The sequence below is a fragment of the Orbicella franksi genome, chromosome 3 (assembly GCF_964199315.1).
Source record: "Orbicella franksi chromosome 3, jaOrbFran1.1, whole genome shotgun sequence".
NCBI lineage: Eukaryota > Metazoa > Cnidaria > Anthozoa > Scleractinia > Merulinidae > Orbicella > Orbicella franksi.
The window spans coordinates 21759701-21783860 of NC_138147.1; the positions used below are offsets into that span (position 1 = coordinate 21759701).

General features: G+C 44.4%; 1 protein-coding gene and 1 pseudogene across 6 annotated transcripts in view; both read left to right on the forward strand.

Moving 5' to 3' along the window:
- LOC145482661 (ubiquitin conjugation factor E4 B-like) overlaps positions 1–24160 on the forward strand; it is a 304099-nt gene that overhangs the window by 124404 nt on the left and 155535 nt on the right. For 4 of the 6 annotated variants that reach the window (XM_081461267.1, XM_081461269.1, XM_081461271.1 and 1 more), the window contains one exon: positions 18352–18417. The exons of the other annotated variants lie outside the window; for them this stretch is intronic. In XM_081461267.1, coding sequence (XP_081317393.1) covers positions 18352–18417 — 66 coding nt within the window. The remainder of the gene's footprint in view (positions 1–18351; positions 18418–24160) is intronic. 6 annotated transcript variants of the gene reach the window in all.
- LOC145482683 (uncharacterized) lies at positions 3721–5332 on the forward strand (annotated as a pseudogene).

The window sequence follows — 24160 nt, forward strand, 5'->3', positions numbered from 1 at the left end:
GTTCTCTTTTTTCTAAAAACTCTAATTACAACTGTTGGTCTGTCGATTAGGAGATGTCACGTCTGGTCACCAATAGTCACACAATTTCTGGTCACCAGAATTGGTTAGCAAAGTCCTTAAAAGTGCTTCCTCTCTCAGCCATTTTTGAAAGTTGTGCAGTTTTGGAATTTGAATCACCTGGTTAGTGGGTTAAATGAATGGACACAAAAGTCACATTTAACTAGAGAATGTTGGTGTGTAAACAAACACCTGAATAACCTTTTATTTATTTTACATGAATGTAATTGATTATGTTGTTGTTCGGGTCCCTGTGGTCTCTGTTCATTGACAGTAAATTAAAAGTAACAAGCTGAACTTAGCATTGACACAGAGCCTGACTTTGAACTTTGGCAAACGGTTCAACTTCCTCAGATGTCTGTACATTCTGTTGTTCAGCAGTTTGCCATATGTCCTTTCAATTTCGATGACGAACCGCTCCATCAACTAGAGCCTCGTACGATCAGGTAGCAACTTCTCTGAGACACTCAGCTGGTTTCCATGTTCCAGTATGTGAACAGATGTGGATAGTTTTCCCAGCCTTCACAGGGCAAAGGACACACTTGCGAAGATTAAAGTACCTGCACTGATGCTCTTTCCGAGTACACAGTTTAGCAGCGTCGTTGACGAAGCTAAATTCAGGTCCTAGAAGAGATCCAGAAGTTGGCAGTGAAGTCTTACAGCAGCAGCCTGAAAGACGTTGTGCAGGACTCGTATCCATGCCATCACTCAGAGTATTACACCAATCAAGGAGAGCTTGGAATTCACTGACACCAGCAACTCAACACTTCGTGGACAGACTTTTAACAGTATGAACGGCATTCTCAGCCTCGCCATTACTTTGCAGATAATGGGGACTCGAAGTAACATGCTGAAAGTTCCACTTGTCTACGAATTTCACAAACTCAGGCGAGGCAAAGCAAGGCCCATTATCCATGACCAGCGTATCTGGCACTCCAAATTGGCTAAAGGTGGCCATCAGACTTCTGATCACCGACTTGAAGGTTTCAGACGAAAGGAAATCAACCTCTATGAAGTTACTGAAATAGTTGACAACAACCAGCAGAGTTTGGCCTGAGTGAAAACAGATGTCTGCAGCAACCTTGCCCAAGGATGACGTGGAAATTCGTGTTGAAGTAATGGTTCCTGACTTGTGAGTCATGATGTGTAAGGCAAACATCACACTGACCCTCGAAATCCTTCATTTGGGCACTCATTCTGGGCCAGACCATGCACTTGTGAAGTCAGTGAAGGTGCCCCCCAGGCCATTGTGACTCGAGTGAGCTAGGAACATAAACTCCTTTCTGAGGGTAGTGAGGACAATCAGGTGAGGTCCGTGGAAAACCAGGTTCCCATGAACAATCAGTGCATCACGAAACTGGAAGAAAGGGTGCAAGACTGGATCGCACTCCTGAATGTTGTTAGGCCAACCTTCTAGGATTACTTGTCGGAGATTACATAGTAAATGGTTTGAACCCAGGAGTATCAGTAGTTTGTCTAGTGTGATTGTCCAGGTGAGGGTAGTTCTGAAAAGAACTCTTGTTGGTGACTGATGTTTCGACAACCTGAGCAGAAGTCATCTTCAGAGTCAAGTGAGTAGTGTTTGTCAGTTGATGATGTTATAAGTCTGGTCCATTGAATGTTATTGGTCAGTTTAGCCATGATGGTATTGGCTGAAAGACTCATGTAAAGTTTGTCATCAGTCATTGGTGGGTTTCGATCCGTCTATTGTTAGTCAAATTGGTCGGTGTTTTGGTCCATGTATTGTTAAGTCGGTCTGTTAGAAGTCCGTTTGTCAGTTTCGTTTCCGTTGTGGATAAGTTGTTTGTAAGGCGCCAGTAGTTGTTGATATCTGTTGAGAGGCATTTGTTCTAGGTTAGTGTACCAGCTTTCCAGAGTCGTTGAAAATAGTTTGTACTGTAGGTTAAGCACTGAGCAGAGTCCCAGTCAATGTTGTGGTTTGTCAGTTGATGATGTACAGCAATGTGATTGTTGGCATCACCATTTCTAGTGGCTCGTTTGTGTTCAGTCAGTCTTGTGTTAAGGTTTCTGCCAGTCTCACCAATGTAGGAAGCCTGGCAGTCGGAGCATTTGATCTTGTAAATTGCTCCCTGCCTGTTGTTAGGTTTGTCACGGTCTTTCACGTTGGTCAGTAAGTGTCGTAATGTAGTTGTAGGTTTGTGGGCTACATAGATGTTGTAGGGCTGAAGTCACCTCAGCTGTCTGGTGTGTCTCAAACTAGTTGCGCTCATCTCTTCAAAGTCTTTATAGTTGTGGCTTTGTGTGAAGTCAGGTTGTAGGATGATTCGTCAAGTAATCTGTCGGTATGCGTCGGTTTTCTGTACACTGTCTTTTGCAGTTCTGCAAGATCAAATGCTCCGACTGTCAGGCTTCCCACATTGGTGAGACTGGCAGAAACCTTAACACGAGACTGACTGAACACAAATGAGTCACTAGAAATGGTGATGCCAACAATCACATTGCTGTACATCATCAACTGACAAACCACAACATTGACTGGGACTCTGCTCAGTGCTTAACCTACAGTACAAACTATTTTCAACAATTGAATCTGGAAAGCTGGTACACTAACCTAGAACAAACGCCTCTTAACAGATATCAACAACTACCAGCGCCTTACAAACAACTTATCCATGACGGAAACGAAACCGACAAACGCACTTCTAACAGACCGACTAAACAATACATGGACCAAAAAACCGACCAATTTGACTAACAATAGACGGATCGAAACCCACCAATGACTGATGGCAAACTTTACACGAGTCTTTCAGCCAACACCATCATGGCTAAACTGACCAATAACATTCAACGGACCAGAGTTATAACATCATCGACTGACAAACACTATTCACTTGACTCAAGATGATTTCTGCTCAGGTTGTCGAAAGATCAGTCACCTGGATGATCACACTATACGAACTATTGTTGAAGATAAGTATAAAAGGGGTCTTGGGCTGATTCCTGCTCAATTCGCATTAGTCAAGACAAAACTGGCAAGTTCTCACACATGTATAATGGGGGTTTTGGGACCGGGCCAATTCTGGCTTATTTTGAGTCTCACCTCGCGGCTCGACTCAAAATAAGAGGCCAGAATTGGCCCGTTCCCAAAACCCCCATTATACATGTGTGTTATACCGCCGGCATTGACCTTGTCTGCCCCAAAATCAACATTGCCCGCTGCTGTCGAGAGTAATCCTAGACTTATTTTCCAATTGAACAAGCCGCCTGCCTTGGTATAAAGCAACCATGGCCACGTCAAGGTTTTCATCTGATGTGATAGAGATGTTTTATGGTCTTATCTAGCACAAAGAGAACGCAAGACTTCAGCCCCCTATAAGGCCCAGCAGGGATTTTAATTTTGATTTGGTAAGAACCAACTTCAACGAACGTCTTCGTGTATAGAAAATGGCAGTTCCAGAAGCCTATAAATTCAAAGTAGACCTTCTGAAATTCACACAAAAAAACGTAAGCAAGATTCAATGAAGTGATAGAGAATGAAATTAAAACCCTGAAAAGCGTCAAAATGCAGTTCGCGCTTAATGTTTATTTTTTGATAACTAGAGATGGTGAAAAACAGGAAATGGAACACTATTTCAAACAGAGAGACCCCATGGTTTTTAACAGAAACAAAGCGGCAACAGTAAATAGCGTATTTTGCAGATTCATTGATGAAGTCAAAGGTGAAATGGAAGCCTGGTGTCAAAGAGGTTCAGGCTGGGTGGTAGAAGGCGTCTTGGAAGCTTTCATTAATGTCGCTCAATACCAGCCCCTTCGTGGAGGCAGTTACATGCCGCTGCCCAAAAAGCTACAAAACAACAAAGCAATCATCAATGTCCAAAACAGAGACAACGAGTGCTTGAGGTGGGCTCTGTGCGGCTTTATTTCCAGCAACAGTTGGTAAAAATGTTGCAAGAACGTCAAGCTATCCCACAGAAGACGGGCTGAATTTTACGGGAATAGACTTCCCAACACCTGTATCACAGATAAATAAGCTAGAAAAGCAGAACCTGCACCTGGCTATAAACGTGTTTGGGTGGGAAAAAGAGCGCATGATAATGTATAGGCTCAGTGAAAAAGAGGGAAGTCTCCTGAGAATCAAGTTGATGTTGATACAGAACAATGAAAAATCTCATACCTTCGTGAGAAGGATGAACGCTTTGTTGTATGACCAAAGCAGGCATAACAGCAGCGAATGCTGTCTGCATGGCTTCACGACAGCAGAGTTGCTGGAAAGACACAAACCCAAATGCATGGGGCAGCTGAAAAGGCCAACAAGGACAGAGTTGCCCAAAGAGGGCAAAAACAAAGTCAAGTTCAAGAATCACCACAAGCAGATGAAAGCACCGTTTGTGGTTTACACCGACTTTGAGTCTTTGATAAGGAAGATATATGGCTGCATCAAAGAAAGTCAGGCAACAATCAAAACAGAGGTCCACGAGCCCATAATCATGAAAAGCAACGGCCAGATGCATGGCCCATTCATGTACCGTGGGAAAGACATGGTGCACAGGTTCTTGGTGAGCCTCCTGAACGATGAAAAGCTTATAAGGGCCGAGCTGGCCAACAAAAAGCCACTTGTGATGATGCTGGATAACTGGCATCGATGCAACAGCATGACCAAATGCCACATCTGCAATGAAAGTCTGGTAAAGGGAGAGTTTGATGTGTACAACCCTAACACTGGCGAGTACCACAAAAGCCACAAACGGTGCTATTACCAGGCCAGGAAGGGGTTCATGGGGCCTCTGAGAGAGAGACAGCCCAAAGGCCCTGACAGCGAAGACTGCATATTTTGCAAAGTGCCACTGTTGGTGAACAACTACAGAGAGGCGGTGAAGGACCACTGCCACATCACAGGGAAATATTGGGGGGATGCGCACAATGCCTGGAAGCTGGAGCTCTGCCTAAACCCCAGAACGCCCATTCCAGTGGTCTTTCACAACTTGCAAGGATACGATGGACATCTCCTGATGCAGGCCATGGCATGGGTGCAGGGGGAAATAAGCTGCATTCCGAACAACACAGAGAAATACATCTCCTTTTCACTTGGAAACCTGAAGTTCATAGACAGCCTAAATTTCATGATGAGCAGCCTAGATGTGCTGGTAAAGGATAGCACACCAGAAGAGATGAAAATAACAAAAAACTTACGGAGACATCAAAAAGAGGAAGCTGCTCTTGAAAAAAAGGGATTTATCCTTACGAATACATGGACGGCTTTCAAAGGTTCGCCAAGAAAGAGCTCCGCGCCAAAGAAGAGTTCTTCTTGAAGCTGGCTGGAAAAGGGATAACAGATGAAGAGTACACCCACGCAAAGAAGGTCTGGGCCAAGTTCGGATGCAAAACCCTCGGCAACTATTGTGATCTATATGTGAAAACCGACATCGTGCTGCTGGCAGATGCGTTTGAAAACTTCCAAAAAGTCTGCATTGGGAAGGTACGGGCTAGATCCAGTACATTATTACACAGCCCCCAGTCTGAGCTGGGACGCGCTGCTGAAAAAGACCGGCATAGAGCTGGAGCTTTTGACTGACCTGGACATGCACCTGTTCATCGAAAAAGGTATGCGGGGCGGCATCTCGATGGTGAGCAAGTGATACACGAAGGCCAACCACCCGCAGGCTGCCGACTATGACCCCATTAAGCCACACAAATTCATCACATACCTGGACGCAAACAATCTGTATACCTGGGCCATGAGCCTGCTGCTGCCCAAAGGAGGCTTCAAGTGGAAGACAGTGATGCCCACCCAACAGCAAATTATGAAACTGAAAGAAAACTCAACAAAAGGGTGGGTCTTGGAGGTGGACTTCGATTATCCAGGGGAGCTAAACAAATCCCACAACAGCTACCTGCTCACGCCAGAGAAAAAGGCGATCGGGCTGGAGCAGATGTCAGAATACCAAAAAAGGATGATGGACGAACTGGGCTAGACTTCGCGAAAAGCGAGAAACTGGTGCTCACGCTGGAGGACAAAAGCAGTAATTATTATGCTGTCCATTACAACAACCTGCAGTTTTATCTCAGCCAGGGGTTGCGTTTGAAAAAGGTCCACCAAGTGATCGAGTACAACCAGGAGTTGTGGATGGAGCCTTACATCCAGATGAACACAGAGTTCAGGAAAGAAGCAAAGAGTGAATTCGAAACCAACTTCTACAAACTGATGAAGAACTCGGTGTTTGGCAAAACGATGGAAAACCTGAGAAACTGCATCGACATGAAGATCATCCCCAGCTGGAAGACCGACAAGATCCAGCGTCTGGTGGCCAGCCCCTCGTATGAAAGGCACGAGATATTTGGAAACGACCTGGTGGGCATGCACAAAACGCACAAAACGCGGCTGATCTTGGACAAGCCGATCTACACCGGCATGACAATCTAAGAGAACAGCAAGATTTTGATGTACGACTTCTTCTACAACCAGATGAAAGCCTGGTATGGTGCCAAGTGCAAGTTGATTTACACAGACACTGACAGCCTGCTGATGGAAATCGAGATGGACGACGTCTACAGAGACATGGCTGAAGACCTCATCCTGTACGATACAAGCAATTATCCCAAAGAGCACCCACTTTACAGCAGCGTAAACAAAAAGGTGCTGGGAAAGATGAGAGACGAGTGCGCGGGAAGGGTGATCAATGAAGCGGTAGCTATATGGCCGAAAATGTATGCGATCATGGAAGAAAAAGAAAAAAATGTCAAGAGAGCCAAGGGAGTAAAAAAGTACATGGTAGAAAAAGAGAACCAGCATGAGCAACACAAAGAGGCACTGTTCGAGAAAAAAAGTTCTGGCATGGGATGAACATCTTGCTAAGCGAGGGGCACGAGATCTACGGGATGCACATGGAGAAGGTCTCACTGTCAGTGTTCAACACAAAGTGGGGGATTGCAGAAGACGGCGTGCACACACTGGCATACGGACACAAAGACATCATCAGGCACGGACTTGTTCGGAAGGAAGCTGCGTATTTGGAGGTACAACCAACAGCTCTTCATGAACAAAGCCATGCTTAGGCCCGTCAGACAAATAATAGACAACAAGTTTGTTCTGTTAAGTTACAGTTTTTTCAAGATGGTATACTTTCAAAGACCAGACTGGGCCTGTGGCTCATTTAGTTCCCCCTTCAAGTTCACTGGGCTGATACAAATATCTTTCATTGATGAGTGGGGTACCTTTTTTTCTTTCAAGTCAATAGGTCTGGAATACTTTGTAGAGGGTTTGGAAGAGACAGATTTCTCTTTGATTGCAACAGCTGGTGTTTTTTTCCCAATAAGACTAGCGACTTTGCTGTTAAGAGCGACAACAATGTCGGGGAGCCTTTTGAGCTAGGCAGACGGCCGCTGGCCAGAAGGCAGTAGCATTTCTACGGCATACTAATGCCCGAACAAGCGTTCAGCGAGTGTGCGGTTGAAATGCTCCACGACTGCTTGGTCTCTGTGAGTGTCAGGGCACCCACAGCGAATGGTTGTTTTGTGGTTTTCCATTTCTGTTTTCACGCTTCCCATAAACTTGCACCTGGGGTCGACCTGCAGCAGCTGAGGCCATGTCAAAGGGCTGCGCTTGCAAATAGACTGAAAAGCTTTTGCAACCTCTGCAGAGTCTTTGGAGGTCTGAGGCTCAGCCTCTTTGTAATGGCTGGCGACGTTGAGAACAGTCAGCACATATTTGTAAATTTTATGCCCACGCGGAAGCTTGTTGTAAGGCAGAAAAAGGTCCTTTTGGTGGACCGCGTTAGGCGCCGATACGTCGAATTTGGGCCAAGGAATGTAGCGCGGGGCAGAGAGATAGATCTGCCAGAGGGCCTGTTTGATGAACCACTGTTTGGCAGTTTCTTCAGGGACTTTTGCAGCGTCCGCTAATTTTTTGATGGCAGCTATGCCTTTCCAGTAGCCCAGGGGCCTGTAGTAGATTTTGGCAAGCTTGGTGTCCATTTGCTTTCTCTAGAGGGATCAGATATTGTAACAGGAGGTGTTTATTCAAAGAAAACGGAAAGCTGCATAGCCGAGAGCGAACATGCTACCACCCACAAAAAGCAGCTCGCCTTGTTTCTGCTGCTCACTGGGCTGATAAGTCAGCAAACCAAGACTCTTTGAGTGGGGTGATTTGTTTGTCTGGGTGGGCCTGGTTATAGAGTTTGAACATGTAATCAGTGTTCGTGAAGTTCTGCTTCACCTGTTCTTTGATTTCTCTGTTGGTTTGAATCCAATCCAGAAGCTTGGTGCGGCCACGCGTGTATTTGGCCATAGCGGCCTGATAAGCTTCAAGGGCTTTGTCATGCCGCGTTCTCTCTTCTAAGGTGGCCTTCCCGCTGTTGCCAGACAAATATTTGACAAGATAGTTCCCGCCAGTAAAAGCAGCTGCGTTAAAAATAGTGCCCCTGATCATCATCGCAATGCTCGCCAATGTTAAAAGCTATGTTTCTTTTTTCTAGCCCAAGGTCGAGAGGATCTTTTTGTAATCTTTGAGTGCGATGCTGCCTGCCAGGACAGCCATAAATTCTGCATAGTTCATGGCGCTTCCACTGGGGTTGGCGGTAAAGTTCTCTTTCACCACTTTTTTTGCAATCCAGCCGATGCCAGTGGTTAAGTCGGTGAGAACGGCCGCATCCATGATTGTTTTAACGAGCTTGTTCTCCGACATCGTATTCAGCTGTGTGTTTTCTTTTCAAATGTCAATCCATCGACTGGAGCCCTCTTGTTTTAACTGGCTTGAGCCGCTGCATATCCACATGTACAGGTGGCTCTGTTAGCAGGGCAGGAAGAGGTGCGGGATTGAAAACCTTTTTTATCTCTTAGCGTTTGTAGTAGATCCCGACGATTGAAACAAAAATGCTGAATATATTGAGCCACTGAGTCATGCTGATAACATTTTTTATGTGTGTTCATTGGACACCTCATCAGTCGATGGCTGCTTTTTCCTTTCACTGAAAGAAGGAACAAGGCCTGCAGCTTCAGTGACTTCAGCGGCTTTTTTCTGTGCTTCGCGCACCTCTTGTTTTTGCAGGGACAGCTTTGGCCGCAGTCACCTGTTATGGGTTTTTTGCAGCAACTGGCCGGGTGGTTGGTATTTTTGAAGTCACCTGTTCCTGAGTGGCCACAGTTTGAGTGGTTTCTAAATCAGCCGCAGTTTGAGTGGTTTCTGAATCATTCCCAGTTTGAGAAGTTTCTGGATGGGCCATTATGTTATTCAACAACAATATTTAATTGAGGAATGCTGACTAATTATTCAGCAGTTGTTGAGCTAGGTACCTCAGGAATTGCTAAGCTAGGTACTTCAGCAGTCTCGACCAGCAGAGGTGGGGGCGCCTCGATAAGCAGATGTGGCGGACTGAAATCTATATGTTTGGTTCTGATGAGCGCCACATTGATCACTGCGAGCATCCGTCCACATTTCAAGGCAAGGCTGCCTGCCTGGTCAGACAGCTCATTAGTGATGATATAATCATTTTGCAGCTCATTCTGCAAAGCTTCGGCATTTTTGACCTGCACTACTATGCCAAGCGCATTTATGGCAAACTTAAGAAAGCTTTCAGTCAAAGTTTCAGTGGTTTTGGCACCCACGTGAGCCTCGTATCTTTTGTAGTGCTTTTCAACTTCTTTATCAGTAAAGCGCTTCATCTGTTCATGTGTCAGGTGTACACCAATGGCTTGTTTTGCTTTGCCTGTGCAAACAAGAATCGCCAGCAGTTCACGCATGAACGAGATGTCTGTTTGAACCAGGGGTTTGCTGTCGGGAGAGCCTGAGGGCTCACTTTCGAGCAGCTGCATGACTTCTTCCATTTCATCAGTCACCTGGGCTGCCATTTGCTCTCCGTTTGTGTTTTTTTAATTCAAAAATTTGGTCATGTAAGGGGACAGAGAGAAAACACGAGGTGCTCTTTCAGCCTTGCAATCAGCCACTTGAGGTCATCTTGCGAAAGCTCTCCAACGTAATCTTCAAAAATCGCCTTCATGGTCTTGGCCAAAGAGGTGTAAAACAGCACAATGGCCACCACATTTTCACAGAATGGCTTCGCGATGCTGGAGAGCTGCTGGGTCAGCAGCCACATGCTGATGTTTGCATGGCGGGCAGAAAAGCTGAGTTTCATGAGCTCTCCGGTGTGCCATTTCACGTCTTTGGAGGCCGTGCAGTCATCAAGGACTATCAGGATGTTGGCACCTTCAAAAACAAAACTCGCTATTTTCAGACAAAGCTCCACTTCGTGTTGCTTGCAGATGATAACAAACAGCTACGGATCTCTCAGTGAAGCGGTAGAGGGTCTTGTTATAAGCGAACGTTGGGCAGATGAGCACGACGTAATCAAACCGGCCTCGAAAAGGCCCACAGAACTGGTCCAAGAGGAACTGCGTTTTGCCTGAGTTGGTTGGCCCCAGGATGAGTGCGTTGAAGGGGATGTTGCTGGGGTCCATTTTATTCAAAGTTCACATTTTCAAAACTGAACACATTCCAGATGTCTGTCCATGATGTTGAACTGGGAGTCAGAGATCACAAACACGTGGCAGTTCACGTTGCTCAAGTCTGAGGCCTTCCACTCAATTTCCAGCTGGACACCGTTGGTGGTGTTCACAAACCATGTGCCGCTGCTGTGCAGCGTTTGGTCTGCCATGGAATGCAGATCGATCAGAAGCCCAAACTTATTGTCAGTGTAGAACTTTTGAAGAGTCAAGTGTTTGGTTTTACATTTTTCTTTCACAAAGAGGTGGCTGGCTTCTGCCCACATGTCCCTGCTTTTGATGCCATTGTTGTACAGCATGCTGGGTGAGCCGTTGATGGTGATGCTGACCTTTTTTATGTCAGGGAAGATGTATTTTTGTGAGTCTCTGGTGCCTGCAGTATACGGCTCCACGAAGAGCAGGAGGATCGCTTTCATAGTCCGCCTTTGGGAGTTGACTTTGATGTTCAGCCGAGAGTCTGTCCTTCCTGAAGGGCACCACTTTATGGTACATCACGTGGTCGTATGTGAACTCTTTGCCACCTGTGTACATGCTGTGTGCCTCGTCTGCGAGCATCTCACTGCGGATCATTTCGTACTTGAGCTGTATGTTGATCAGCTTGTATTTCAGCTTGGTGGGGTCCGAGCCTTTGACCACCTGTCAAGCTGGGGCAAGAGTCACATTAAATACAAGATCATTGTAAAGGGCCTGGGGGTAGAAAATGCCATTGTCTGTCAGCAGCTGGTGGTCCAGCCTGATGCGATACTTGTTTCCATGGATTTCATTCACCTTGTTTTCAGTGGCAACGCCCGAGGTTTTCTTGTCCCCGGCTTTGGAGCGTATTTTGCACAAGTCTTCGCTCTGGATTCCCTCGGACACCATGTTATTGCGTTTTTCGTCCGGGAGAAAAAGGTCTTCAAACATTTTGTAGATGTCGTACCCCACGGTGTCTTGCAAGATAACGCCTACAAACTTCACGACCAGCTTCTCCAACAGCGCCCGCATGACGTTCTGAATGAGGAAGTTGTTGGCGTGCCTGTTGTCCATGTCGAGGTCAAAGTGCAGCGCAAGGGAGCCAGGCACCTGCACCTTGTTTTCATGCAGCTTGGGCACCGAAACGTACAGGGTATCGCCAGGGATGGCTTCGGTGCAGTCAAAGGTGATGCATTTGATGGCACGCAGGGCCTTCATGGTCTGCAAGGTCTTTTCCATGTGAGCTGGGCACAGGGCCTCTTGCACTTCTGTCCCTTCTTTCAAGTTAACAGACATCGAAACTGAAAATCAATTAAAACAGGACCTCACCGCAAAAAGGGAACAAGAAGCTCAAGCTATGCAAGAGCTTCCACTAAAAACCGAGAAAACTCGGGGCAGATTGAAGCTATTCAATCAGAACATGGCAACAAAGGCTACAAGCTGCTGAAAAAAAATGAAACCAATTTTGAAAGTGGCGGCGCTTGAAAAACAAGTAAAAAACAAAGAAAAAGCCCAGGAAAAGGTCCACAGACTCAAAGTGAGCCTTGCAGCGAAAGAAAGGGAAAGAAATGCCGTGGAAGAAAGGCTAAACAGCACAAAACTCTTAGATTACCTAAAAGAGCGCAAAAGCAAGCTGCAGCATCAAAACAAGGAAGAGCAGCCGATCCTCCAAGATGAGAACGCCTCGCCCTCTGACAGAGAAGCTGCCAAAGCCCAGGTGGGCGAAAAAAATTAAGAGCTCACGTGGCTGCAACCTCAGGTCAAGGCTTGGGAAAAGGCATGGCCTCTCACTGAAAGAATCAGGGAAATTTTCAAAAAATATGGGGTCACAGTGATGGCTATCCCTCTCGCCGCTGGTGACAAGATCAGGGCAGTCGTGAGCACAGTTACTAAGGCCATGGTGGAGCTACACGCAGAGCTTTGGGAGCTGGCCTCAAAGAAATAGGCATGAAGCTCAGTTTGATGCTACCTGGGCTGATCGGCCAGTTCGCTAGCTTTCTTTTCAAAACAGCTGGACAGATCATCAGCTATCTGGCTGAGCAGACCTGGCTGCTGATCCTGGCCACGGTGGTCTTTTTGTTTGAAAATTACATCAAAAAACATTAATTGAAAACGTCTTGTATGTTTGAGAGATGTCTGGCAGCGGCCCAACCAACTGGGACTATCATGACCTCTGGGATCCAGAAGAAAATCAAGACAATGAGGATGATGACGCCGCGCCTTCGCCTTACACCACAGAAGGCGACACTAGAGTTTGTGACCCAGATGAAGAGGATTACCAACAACCCCGTTCCGACCCTTCTCACCATTTTGTTCAAAACCTTCGGCTCTCCTCTTGAATCTCAGCCGAGGGGTTCGCAATGGCCAAGGACCGCGTAATGAGCTATAGCATAAACAACATATATAATCGAGATGTCCACAGGGCGCTATTGCAGAGGTTCTTTGAGCATCTCTTGAAATATTAGCCCCGTGCCAAGATACGTGCCCTCAGTCGTCAGGTCGACTTGGGCCTCAGGGTGGTTTCACGCTCCACGTGGGTTTTCAAGCACGACGGCACCATGGCAGACACTTTTGTTGACCAAAGGCGGCTAAGGTTATCAACGAAGTCGGTGCTGAGCTCCAAAAAAGCTCCAAAGCTTGGCAAAAGTGCGCCAGGCCACACAAAGCACGTGTGCTGTGCCAGCAGCCAAGCAGGCTGAGCTCGCCGTGCTATATGACAAACAAGACAATGTCTGGTGGCTGCGCAGGCAGCGTTTGCAAGCCAGCAGCAGAACTTATCTCAGCTGGAAAGCGAATGACAAATTGACCGCTTCGGAAGAGGTCCAGGAGGCAGAAGCCTGTGTTCAAAAAATGCAGGCCCAAGAGACCGCCCTGAGCAAAACAGTGGCCGCCTTGAGAAACAAAACGAATGCTGCAGACTGGATGGCTGATGCCAAGCAGGCTCTCCAGGCAGATATTGCGAGCAAGCGGCAGGCTTTGGGGACTCTTGAACAAGAAGCACGCACCGAGGCCACTAAAGCCGCCGACTTTCGCGAAAAGAATGGTGTTTTAAAAAATCAGATAAGGGCCTTACAGAAACAACAGACTTCAGAAGCAGCCCTTGATCAAGGGGTGCAAACTACTGCACGAGAGCTGCAGGCTTTGCAAGATAAAATAGCAAATCAGCGGCGGGCTTTGGCAGGCCTACAAAAAGCAGCTCAGCATGCTGAAACAGACCATCAAGAAGCTCTTTCCAACATTCAAACAGCCCTGAAAGAAAAAAAACAGCTTCAACAGGCTTTGCAATACAAAATCCAGGTTTTGACAAAAGAAATGGAGGCCCAAAGTCACATAGGGGCCGCAGCTGAAACAGTTAGCCAAAGCCGAGGCCCAAAAAACGGCCTTACAACCGCGGCTCATGGGTTTAGAAGATGCCTACAACAGCACACGTTCTTTGGAAGAACTCGAGGTGCACAAAAACGAGCTGGAAGCTGCTGCTCAAACCGAGGACACTGAAGCCTTCATCCGAGACTGAGAGCTTGCGGCGGTGCAGCGTGAAATTGAGTGCCGCCCACTTTTGGACTGGATCAGAGAACTTTTTAAAAAAATGGCGTCACCCTGGCGGTGGTGCTTCTTGCCGCAGGTGCTATGATAGGAGCTGTCATCGGCACGCTTTCAAAAGCTTTCAAAAGCTTTCAAAGACACAGGTCAGGTAATGGGCCAAGGGCAGTGCGAGCTTCAGGCGACTCTTAAAGGCCTGCTCCCTGGGCTGCCTGGCCAGACCGCGGGCCAGGGGGCCAGATTCTTCACTGAGCACGCCTGGCTGCTGATCCTTGCCGCAGCCATCGTTTACTTCAAGTGTGCCGCATGAAAAGTAACGCCGCGACGATGGCCACACATAATGACTGCCATTTTGTTGATTTCATGCTGCGGTTTCTGAGACGAGGCATTGCTGAGGCTGGTTTGAGCAGCGGCTGGTGGCTCTGTGTCCGACGTGGTTTGGGCATCGCCTCGACCAGTCGAGGCGGGCTGGCTTGCCTGCCCTGCTTTCTGAATTGGGTTAGGTGGGTGGCTGTTGGGCAGGTTGATTTGTGATGGGCCGCCTGCCATGAGCTTGAGTGCGGCTTTTTTTGTGCCTCAGTTTACCTCGTTGTTTACCCCCAGTTTCATTCCGGTGACGGCCTGTTCCAGCTTGTTGTTGTAGCCGATCGTGCTTTCAGTGTTGATTATCATTCGTGCGGGCATCAGCCATGCCTCGTGGCACACCGCAAGGTTGAGTCTTATTTTTGCTTGATCCACCGCCAGCTGATACCTTTGCACACTCTGTGCTAGGTCGGGCTGTCTGATTGCGTCTTCCATCAGCACCAGAAACTTGCTCTGGGTTTCTTTTGCCCAGCTCCCTTGGCCAAGAAAACTGCTGCGGACATTGACATGTGCACCCAAGATGCAGTACACGAACGCCTCGATTGAGTGGTTTATGTGTGCCAGACCTGCCTGCGTCAAACCAGAGGCTGTGTTTGGGGCAAACCAGTGATACTGGGGCACGGCATCAGGCTCTATGTAATAAATCAGGTTTCCTTTGATTGTTTTTGTTGCAGATTCTTTTGTATGAATCCACGTCATAATGGTTGTTGGATTTGTTTAATGTTGGATTGCCTGGCAAAGCACTGATGCTCTGAATGCTGCCAAGCTGGTACAAAATGCGCCTGAACGTGGAATACACATGGAATTTATAAAACGCTCTTATTTGTGGCGGGAGTGCCAAGCCGCTGTCAAAGATTTCTCGAGAAATTTCACAACCCTGTGTCGCACAAAACACGGCAAAGTCGAGCTGTTGGGGCTAATATTTCATTGTCAGGCCTGCCTAGCCAATTCTTGGATTCAGCCGCTGTGCTGTGCATGAGCTTGGTTTGTTGAAAGATTTCTCTGAATTTTCTCACGAAGAAGGTGTCTGGGGTCACATAGATGTTTATGGTTTGGTTAAAGATTTTTTTCAGGCCCGACACCATTCTTTTGAAATCCACAGCTGGGATTGGCAGTGGTGTTTTGGTTTTCATTGGCGACAATTGACAGGGAAAGCCTGCCATGCCTGCCAAACCAAGAGCAGCTTTCATTTTCTGGCTCCAGTACCACCTGTCTGAACCAAACATGCTTTGAAGGGAGCCTTTTCCTGCCTTAAAAAACATTTCTGCTGACACTTTCCGCTTTTCATCAATGTTTATTTGTGCCATGAATTGGTTTTTATCAGCATTTTGGAACCGTTTCATGAAGGTGGCCCATGCACTTGTCTGGGCCGCGGCTTCTTTCAATTGGCTTTTGTATCAGGCCTTTGCACCCATTTTTGAAAGTCCTTGAACATGGCACTATCCATTTTGAATATGTTTTATTTCTACAATATAATGGTGGTGCTTACGATTGTCGCAAAAAATAACGGAGAAACTTTGTACTTTGAGCAGCCGATCCCGAAGGTTCATTTCATCAGACTCCTCTCTTGCAGTTTGTAACATTCGTAAAACGGCTTACATGTCCAACAACACATTTTATTCATTGCGATTTGCTCGACAAAACCAAAAACTTTTTGAACGGGAAGAGATGAGATGTTTTGGCTAGAGTTTCGTTAACTGGAGTGCAGCAGGCTCCAGTTTTCTCTCAGCAGTGTTTTTAAGCACAAGCTTTGGTTCGGCTCTGTCTGTGGTTGGCCTGCTGGCCACAATTCCCTTAGGCGGCGTTGGCACCTGTTTTGCTCTTGTTTCTCCAGGGCTTATTATCACCAGCAGTAAACTTAAGGCAAAAATTAAAAAGCATCAAGAGATTACCACGCTCACCATCGCCAAACGTGACACAGTCAGAAGACTATTATCCAAAGCTTTGAATAACAATGCCATATCTGGCCACAAGTTTGACATCATTCTTTCCGAGTTTCACCAGTACAACTTCCTGAAGGAACAAGTCTGAGCCAAGCTGCTTTGCCAACCGTCGAGCAGAAAGATTTTTGATGTTGACAAACCAGAGAAAGATATCCACGGCAAAGTTGAAGCCAAATTGATGAAAAAATAACTGACCCTGTCGCTTGGAACTGACATTTGAAAACACAAAGTTTCATTGGCATGTTGTAAAGCGATGATTGTCAGTTTCCACTTGATCGTGTTTCTTGTGGATGAATATTTCACGCCTGCATGGCAGAGAAACATGCTTGATATAACATGCAAAGTTGTTGACGCGCGTCCTCTTGGCTTCAGTTAAAGCCGGTTGCATTCCGCTTGGCTTCAGTTGAAGTCATCAGGAATTTTCAAAGCCATCAGGAATGTTGATGCCAAGAGGAATTTTACTGGCAGATTTCTCTTTTTTGCCCACAGTTTGTTAGAATACGGCATTTCTCCTTGGCCTGGTCAATAAAAATAACACTTCACCTTTTTACTAGGAAAAATTGGGCATGAAATGCAGTAAAACAAAGAGCTTCCACTAGAGCAAACACAATAAACAGTTGATTGCCCCAGGGCAAATATTACTCGCTCAGACCTTTTTACATTTTTTTTGACAAGAGAATATTGGCAACCTCTTGTGGGTTCATTCATTTCATCTCGTCAACAACATCAGCGGGTAAAGATAATGAACATTTTTGATCAATGGGCGGCATGCCACACTACCAATATTTTCTTTCCTTTGTGGATTTGAAAAGTTTTGGCTTCTTTTGGCTTTGATCAACTGGCCCTCTTCTTCCGCCAATCTTCAATTGCTTTCTTTTTTGCCAAGGGCAAAAGCTAGCCTCATCACAGCAATCGCTATCCTCGCAGACAAAAAGCCCGTTCCAAAGGCGGCAAAACTTCTTAAAAGTTTGTTAGAATCTTGCAGCTTTTCCAAGCGGGTCTATGTTTCTTTGAGGGCTTATTTATCTCGTTCCACCTTTCGGCAAAATCGGCTCTCAGTTCCTCATGGGTGTGGATGGCGGCCATCTTACATCTCTTGCTCTGCGGCGTGTTTAATTCAATAGTCAAACCAAAACTCCATTACTGTTTTAGCCCAATATTCCCCTTCTTGCACTTTTGTACACACAAATGACACAAATCGAATGGGGAAATCTTTTGCTTTTGAAACTTTAACACGAATTCTATGTTGTCAAGCAGCTGCTGTCGATTTATAATCACACTATCCAAACAAATGCACTTTTTTTTCCGTAGCCAAATTCGACATAGTGAAAATCTTGACACGGCCATGGTTGCTTTATACCAAGGCAGGCAGCTTGTTCAATTGGAAAATAAATCTAGGACCACTCTTGGCGGCAGCGGGCAATGTCAATTCCGGGGCAGACAAGGCCGATCCCGGCAGTATAACACACATGTATAATGGGGGTTTTGGGAACATGCCCAGTCCCAAAACTCCCATTATACATGTGTGTTTCTCAGTGTGATCTACAAGCTCACTAGATTTCACTTCTTCTGAAGGCAATGTTTCTCTGAGATATGCACGACTGAGTGTATCCATGATGAACGTGACGGGACCCTTCTTGTACCTGACCGCGAGATTGTAGTGTTGAAGTCGCAATAGCATCCGCTAAAGCCTTGCCAGAGCATCACAAAAACTCTTCTTAAAGGTTTCTTCCAGAGGCTTATGATCGGTCTCCACATGCATGACATCATGCCCAAAGATGTTCTTGTCAAACTTCTCACATGCAAACACAATGGCCAGGAGCTCCTTCTTGATTTGAGCATACCTGATCTCAGTTTGGGTAAGGCCTCTGGATGCAAAACTCACTGGTTGCTGAAACTGAAGCAAAGCGGCTCCCAGCCCTGTGTCAGAAACGTCGCATTGGAGGGTAGCCTCATCTTGCGGGCTGTAAAAGCACAGAACAGGGGCTTTGTGAGATGGCAGTCTTGATATCACTCCATGCTTTCTCTTATGTTTCAGACCAGACCGACTCAGCATCTTTATGAGTCAGTTGGCAAAGTGGGTGGGCCATATCAGAAAGACCAGGTAGGAATTTACCCAAGTACAGAGCAGTTCCATTAAAAAGCAGTAAACTCTTTACATCAGTTGGGTGTGGCATCTCAAGGACAGCTCGTACTTTCTCAGGATGAGTTTTCAGACCAGACTTGGTGGTGTAGTGGCCAATTAAGGGAACTTCCTCCAAGCACGGCTGAAGTTTTTCGAGTGCAAGCTTGACACCACATGCAGAGCTGGAAATCATTTTTCTTCTCTAACAGGACATGTGTCCTTTCAAATCTTCATTTTGGTCGGACATCTCATCAATTTGACCGGACATTAATTTGCATAATTGATTAGCATAATTAATTAGCATAATAAAATTTATTAGCATACTGTGAAGATTTTTAATACAAATCCTTCAAAACTAAGTTTAAATTTGATTTATTTATCATTTATGATTAACTAGGTGACTTTATCTATTAGATAACTGCACCGATCGCTCCTGGTTATGTTCTTCAAGCAAACCAAGTTTTCTATTGAATGTTACCATTAAAGGGACACAGTCAGCTTTAGGACCATGGTGACCCGGATACTAGATTTCTCACTTTGAAAAATGTTCACCTCAACCTGAAATCAAAGTACATCTAGAAATCCGCTTCTATCTTCTATCTTCTAGCCCGGCTACTTGAATGTCTCCTTCTTTGTTTTTTTTGAAGCGATGCTGTAATGCTCCCACATCTCCTTCCACTCGCTCCATTTTTCAGTGACATTGGAGTCATTAATTTCAAGAGAGTGAGGTGCCGGTAGCATGTGAAGAAAAGCCATGAATCGAAGCCACTTCTGACACCATGTAACATTAAATAACTTTAATTGAGCTCCTTGAAGACATCTTGATAGCAGCCAAGATCTGATGCAACTGACACACGTATAAATTGAAAGGCCGCGTGCAAGAACGTCCCCTAGATTTTTTGGCCATTTTGAAAGTGCTCAAAAATAGCTGAATTTTGGCATGTAGGCTTCGTTGTACCTGAGAAACATTGCTCTGAATTTTTTTTGGCTGGGGCGCTCTTCGTTCTCGAGAAATAATGTATGCAAAAAGCTCAGTTTTCCAAGCGGCATCTTTTGGAGATCTTTTGTTGAACAAAAAAACAAAAGAAACCTTATGATTTTGTTGAACAGCAAACAGGCAGACTGTTTATAGTGTATTCCACTGAATCTTAGCTGTCTTAAAGTCAAAGGAAAATAGTATATAGAGCGGAAATCTGGGAACAGATTGGTTACATCGGTTATTGTGACATAAACACAACACATGAATCGATCGAGCGGCAAACGAAATACCATCGAACGAAAAAGAGATGTGCCGCATTAGAGCTCTGTCAACTAATATCTTAAGCATAGTGTTAAAGTACCTTGTGTGCCTGCCTGGTGGTTGAGAGGCATCATAAAGCCTCAATAAACCCGTAAGTCGTCAGCACGTTTTAAAGAATCAAAATGTGTTCTGAAACTTCGAAGGTAGCTGATATACCGTAATCATGTTATCGGCGTTTGAAGTCAGATCGAGCAAGGCAGCAAAGTCCAAGAGCAGTTCTTGCCCAAGAAAAATACCCTCTCGTGAGTTGTGGCCCATTTGCCAAGCATTGCTAGTGTCAAAGTTTGGAAAGCAAGAACTGGTTTTTGAGTGATAAAATTTGTCTTGTATCAACTGCCATGTTTTCCCGTGCATGAGGTGTAAAGACCCTTCCCGGCATGCATTGCGATCACGTTCTGCTCGCGTTTTTCGAACTGGTAACTAGATTGTGTCGGCTTTTTTCATTTAAAGGTGATAATGGCCAACAAGTAGCGATCGATTGTAACATAGATCTGTGATCCAGGTTGTGTTGATTTTATTTCATATTGGCATGATTTGTAGTGTTTTGAACTTCTGGGATCAGCGGACATGCAGATGTATGGAGACCCGTACGTTGCGCAGAAGGGTTAATTTGTTAATCTGTTAGGCGGTGCGTGACATAAAGCTACGATCGCGTTTGTCGAAAAATATGTATTTATCTCGTGATTTTTAGCCATTTAAGACGTTGCTGTATTTGGAAAAGTGCTTATTTGATGTTTATTTGTTCAGTGCAGATAATCATTGTCCCAGATAACCAAAGTAAGTTCCAGATGTTAACACTATTTTCCAGCCGCCATATTTTACCTATTTAAACCTAAAATCAACATTTTTGAACTTATACGTTGTGTGAAATTAACATCCTTTCCGTCACTCGTTACGTGAAATCAACATTTTTACGTATTTAGACCTGAAATTAACAATTTTTAGCTTATAAGTTGCATGAAATTAACATTTTGCCGTTTTCTAAGTGAAATCAACATCCTTGCCGTCACGCGTTAACGTGAAATCAGCATTTTTACCTATTTAGACCTGAGATCAACATTTTTGAGCTTATAAGTTGTGTGAAATTAACATGTTGCTGTTTTCTAAGTGAAATCAACATCCTTGCCGTCACACGTTAACGTGAAATCAACATTTTTACCTATTTAGACCCAAGATCAACAATTTTTAGCTTATACATTACGTGAAATTAACATTTTGCTGTTTTCTAAGTGAAATCAGCATCCTTGCCGTCACGCGTTAACGTGAAATCAGCATTTTTACCTATTTAGACCTGAAATCAACATTTTTGAGCTTATACGCTGCGTGAAATTAACATTTTGCCGTTTCCTAAGTGAAATCAACATCCTTGCCGTCACGCGTTAAGGTGAAATCAGCATTTTTACCTATTTAGACCTGAAATCAACATTTTTGAGCTTATACGCTGCGTGAAGTTAACATTTTGCCGTTTTCTAAGTGAAATCAACATCCTTGCCGTCACGTGTTAACGTGAAATCAGCGTTTTTACCTATTTAGACCTGAAATTAACATTTTTGAGCTTATACGTTGCGTGAAATTAACATTTTGCTGTTTTCTAAGTGAAATCAACATCCCTACTGTCACGGGTTAACGTGAAATCAGCATTTTTACCTATTTAGACCTGAAATCAACATTTTTGAGCTTATACGCTGTGCGAAATTAACATTTTGCCGTTTCCTAAGTGAAATCAACATCCTTGCCGTCACGCGTTAACGTGAAATCAGCATTTTTACCTATTTAGACCTGAAATCAACATTTTTGAGTTTATACGCTGCGTAAAATTAACATTTTGCTGTTTTCTAAGTGAAATCAACATCCCTACCGTCACGGGTTAACATGAAATCAACATTTAAACCTTTTTTGACCTAAAATCAACATTTTTGAGCTTTTACATGGCGTAAAATTGACATTTTGCTGCTTTCTAAGAGAAATCAACATCCTTGCCGTCGCACGTTAACATGAGTCAACATTTTAAGCACTTTTGACCTGAAATCAACAAATTTGAGCTTATATAACCGGCGTGAAATTGACATTTTGCTGGTTTCTAAGTAAAATCAAAGTCCTTGCGGTCGCGGTGGGCCGATCCTTTGTTATAATAAACCGAGGCGAGACTTCGACTTATAACAAAGGCTTGGCTTGGCTATTATAACAAAGGATCGGCTCTGTTTATCATAACAAAGGCCCGGCTTCGTTTATTTGAAGGACTCGGCGGGAAAAGGGCGTCAGGTATTTTAATCAAAGGTGAACTTTGTCGAAAACGCTCCAAATTTCGCATGCAGTTTCGTTCAGGTATGTTAAGCAATGTCCCGTAGTTTTCGCGCTAAAGTTTGCTTCGTTCTCGAGATAGTGCGTATGCAATAAACAACTCGGTTTTTCCAACCTGTGGGCCTGTTTTGCATACGTTATTTCTCAAGAACGAAAAGCAACCCAACGAAAAAAACTTCAGAGCAATGTTTCTCAGGTAGAACGAAGCCCACATGCCAAAATTCAGCTAGTTTTACGCACTTTCAAAAATGGCCGAAAAATCTAGGGGACATTCTTGCACGCGGCCTTTCAATTACAGACAACTTATGAGTCACTGACCGGAAATATTGAGAATGGCTGGCCAGGTTAGAAAAATCGAAAAACCTGAAACTTTGCCTGAAGAATGTTTTTAGGGAGCCACTTTCGAAAATATTATTCCAATTTCCTTAGAATTTAAAGTATTTGAGAAATTCACAAAAAATGAAAATATAGCTTTTTGCCTCATTAAATATGCAAAAAATATCTAGAAAATTGACAAAGTTCTTGGTATTCGCATTGAAACAATTTCCAAAACTAGAACTTGGGGTAAACTTAGCATAAGAGCTTTACCTTTCTTTTATGTAACAATAGGAAGTTTTAAATTTTTCAAACATTTTGAAGGGTTTCGTCGAATGTCAAAGAATTGCGTTTTCAAGCCCCTATGAAAACGGCGAAAATTGTGTAGTTTTACTGGCTTAGAACGCATCTTGGTATGTCCGATATGGAACTAAAACAAGTACTGTGCAAGAGTGTCGCTTCTACTATAATAATATGGAAAAAAATTTCTGGGCAATTCAGGTTCACACAGGTAAAATGCAGAAGTTCACGACAGTTTCTTCTCAAATTTGCATAATGCAGTATTTTCAAAGAACTCTATCGTTGAGCACTCTTGTCTGTTTTTGTTCCATTTGTGGGCCATGCTTTGTGGGAAATATACAAAAAGACAGTTGATCCATGTCGTTATTACAACATTGCTTCATTATTTCACACAAGGTACATAAAACTATAGAAAAAGCCCAAAATATAAGTTCAAAGTCACATAGACTAAACACGCTACATGTATTACGTGACTGGCGTCATGTAATATTTATTTTCAGTTAGCTCCAATTGGAATTACTAGATTATTGAGGTTTAGACACTTGCTTATAATAGAGACATATCAGGGTTTGTCTTTCCCGCTTATATACACTCGATTAGTCTGCAAATATTCGAAAGGAGACTGGTCTTTTAAAGTAAATTTTAGCATGTGCCTTGATTTTGATCTTGATGGAAAACAAATTAATTAAATACACGAAATGAAGCGAAGAGGTTTTATTAACGTGATCCAGCCAGACCAAGGAAGCAAGTTTTCTTGAAAAATAGAGTAAGATTGTTTGAAATCGACCCCGCGATCTGACCTCGGTTGGAATTCGGCCTAGTCCAAACGTCGCGTTTCTGCCTTGCCGACCTCAAATAAATTTGTCCCGGTGTCACAGTGATTTGGGTATCCCTGAGTTTTGGGTACCCCCGTACCCAAATCCCTAGTGTTTTGGGTACCCAAAACACTGAAAGCTTAAAACTGGGGCAAGTGAAATCATCCACAAGTCTGCTCAAAACCCAATTATCTTCTTACTAAGCTTTTTTCTCAATAATGAAAGCGTTATTTTACTTGATGTAAAGACAATATGTCGCTGAAAATAGTCGCAATTTAGAACAGACTGACTGATCCAAGTCCACAGTATAACGACATACAGAACCAAATTCACGTGCCAAAGTTCCTTGTATGAACATGCGCTTGGTGACTATCGATAACCCTTGAAATGCTGTTATTTTAAACAAGAAAGGCACATTCTAAACCTGGTATGGTTCGGCAAATAAATTTAATCAATATGCAAATGAACACACTGAGATACGGCCATCACGCAATATGCACACTGGTCTCAAGCCGTGACTGACCTCTGTGTATGTTAATTGCCTGTCTGAAATAAAATTTGTCGTAGACTTGTTTATTTATCGCTCTTTCCTTGACCATCCGACCTATTAGATGTTGCCGGCAAACATTTCTCTATGCCATTTAACGAGGGTTTCTTTTGGTTTTGGGAAGAAATCCAAAATAAATATAAA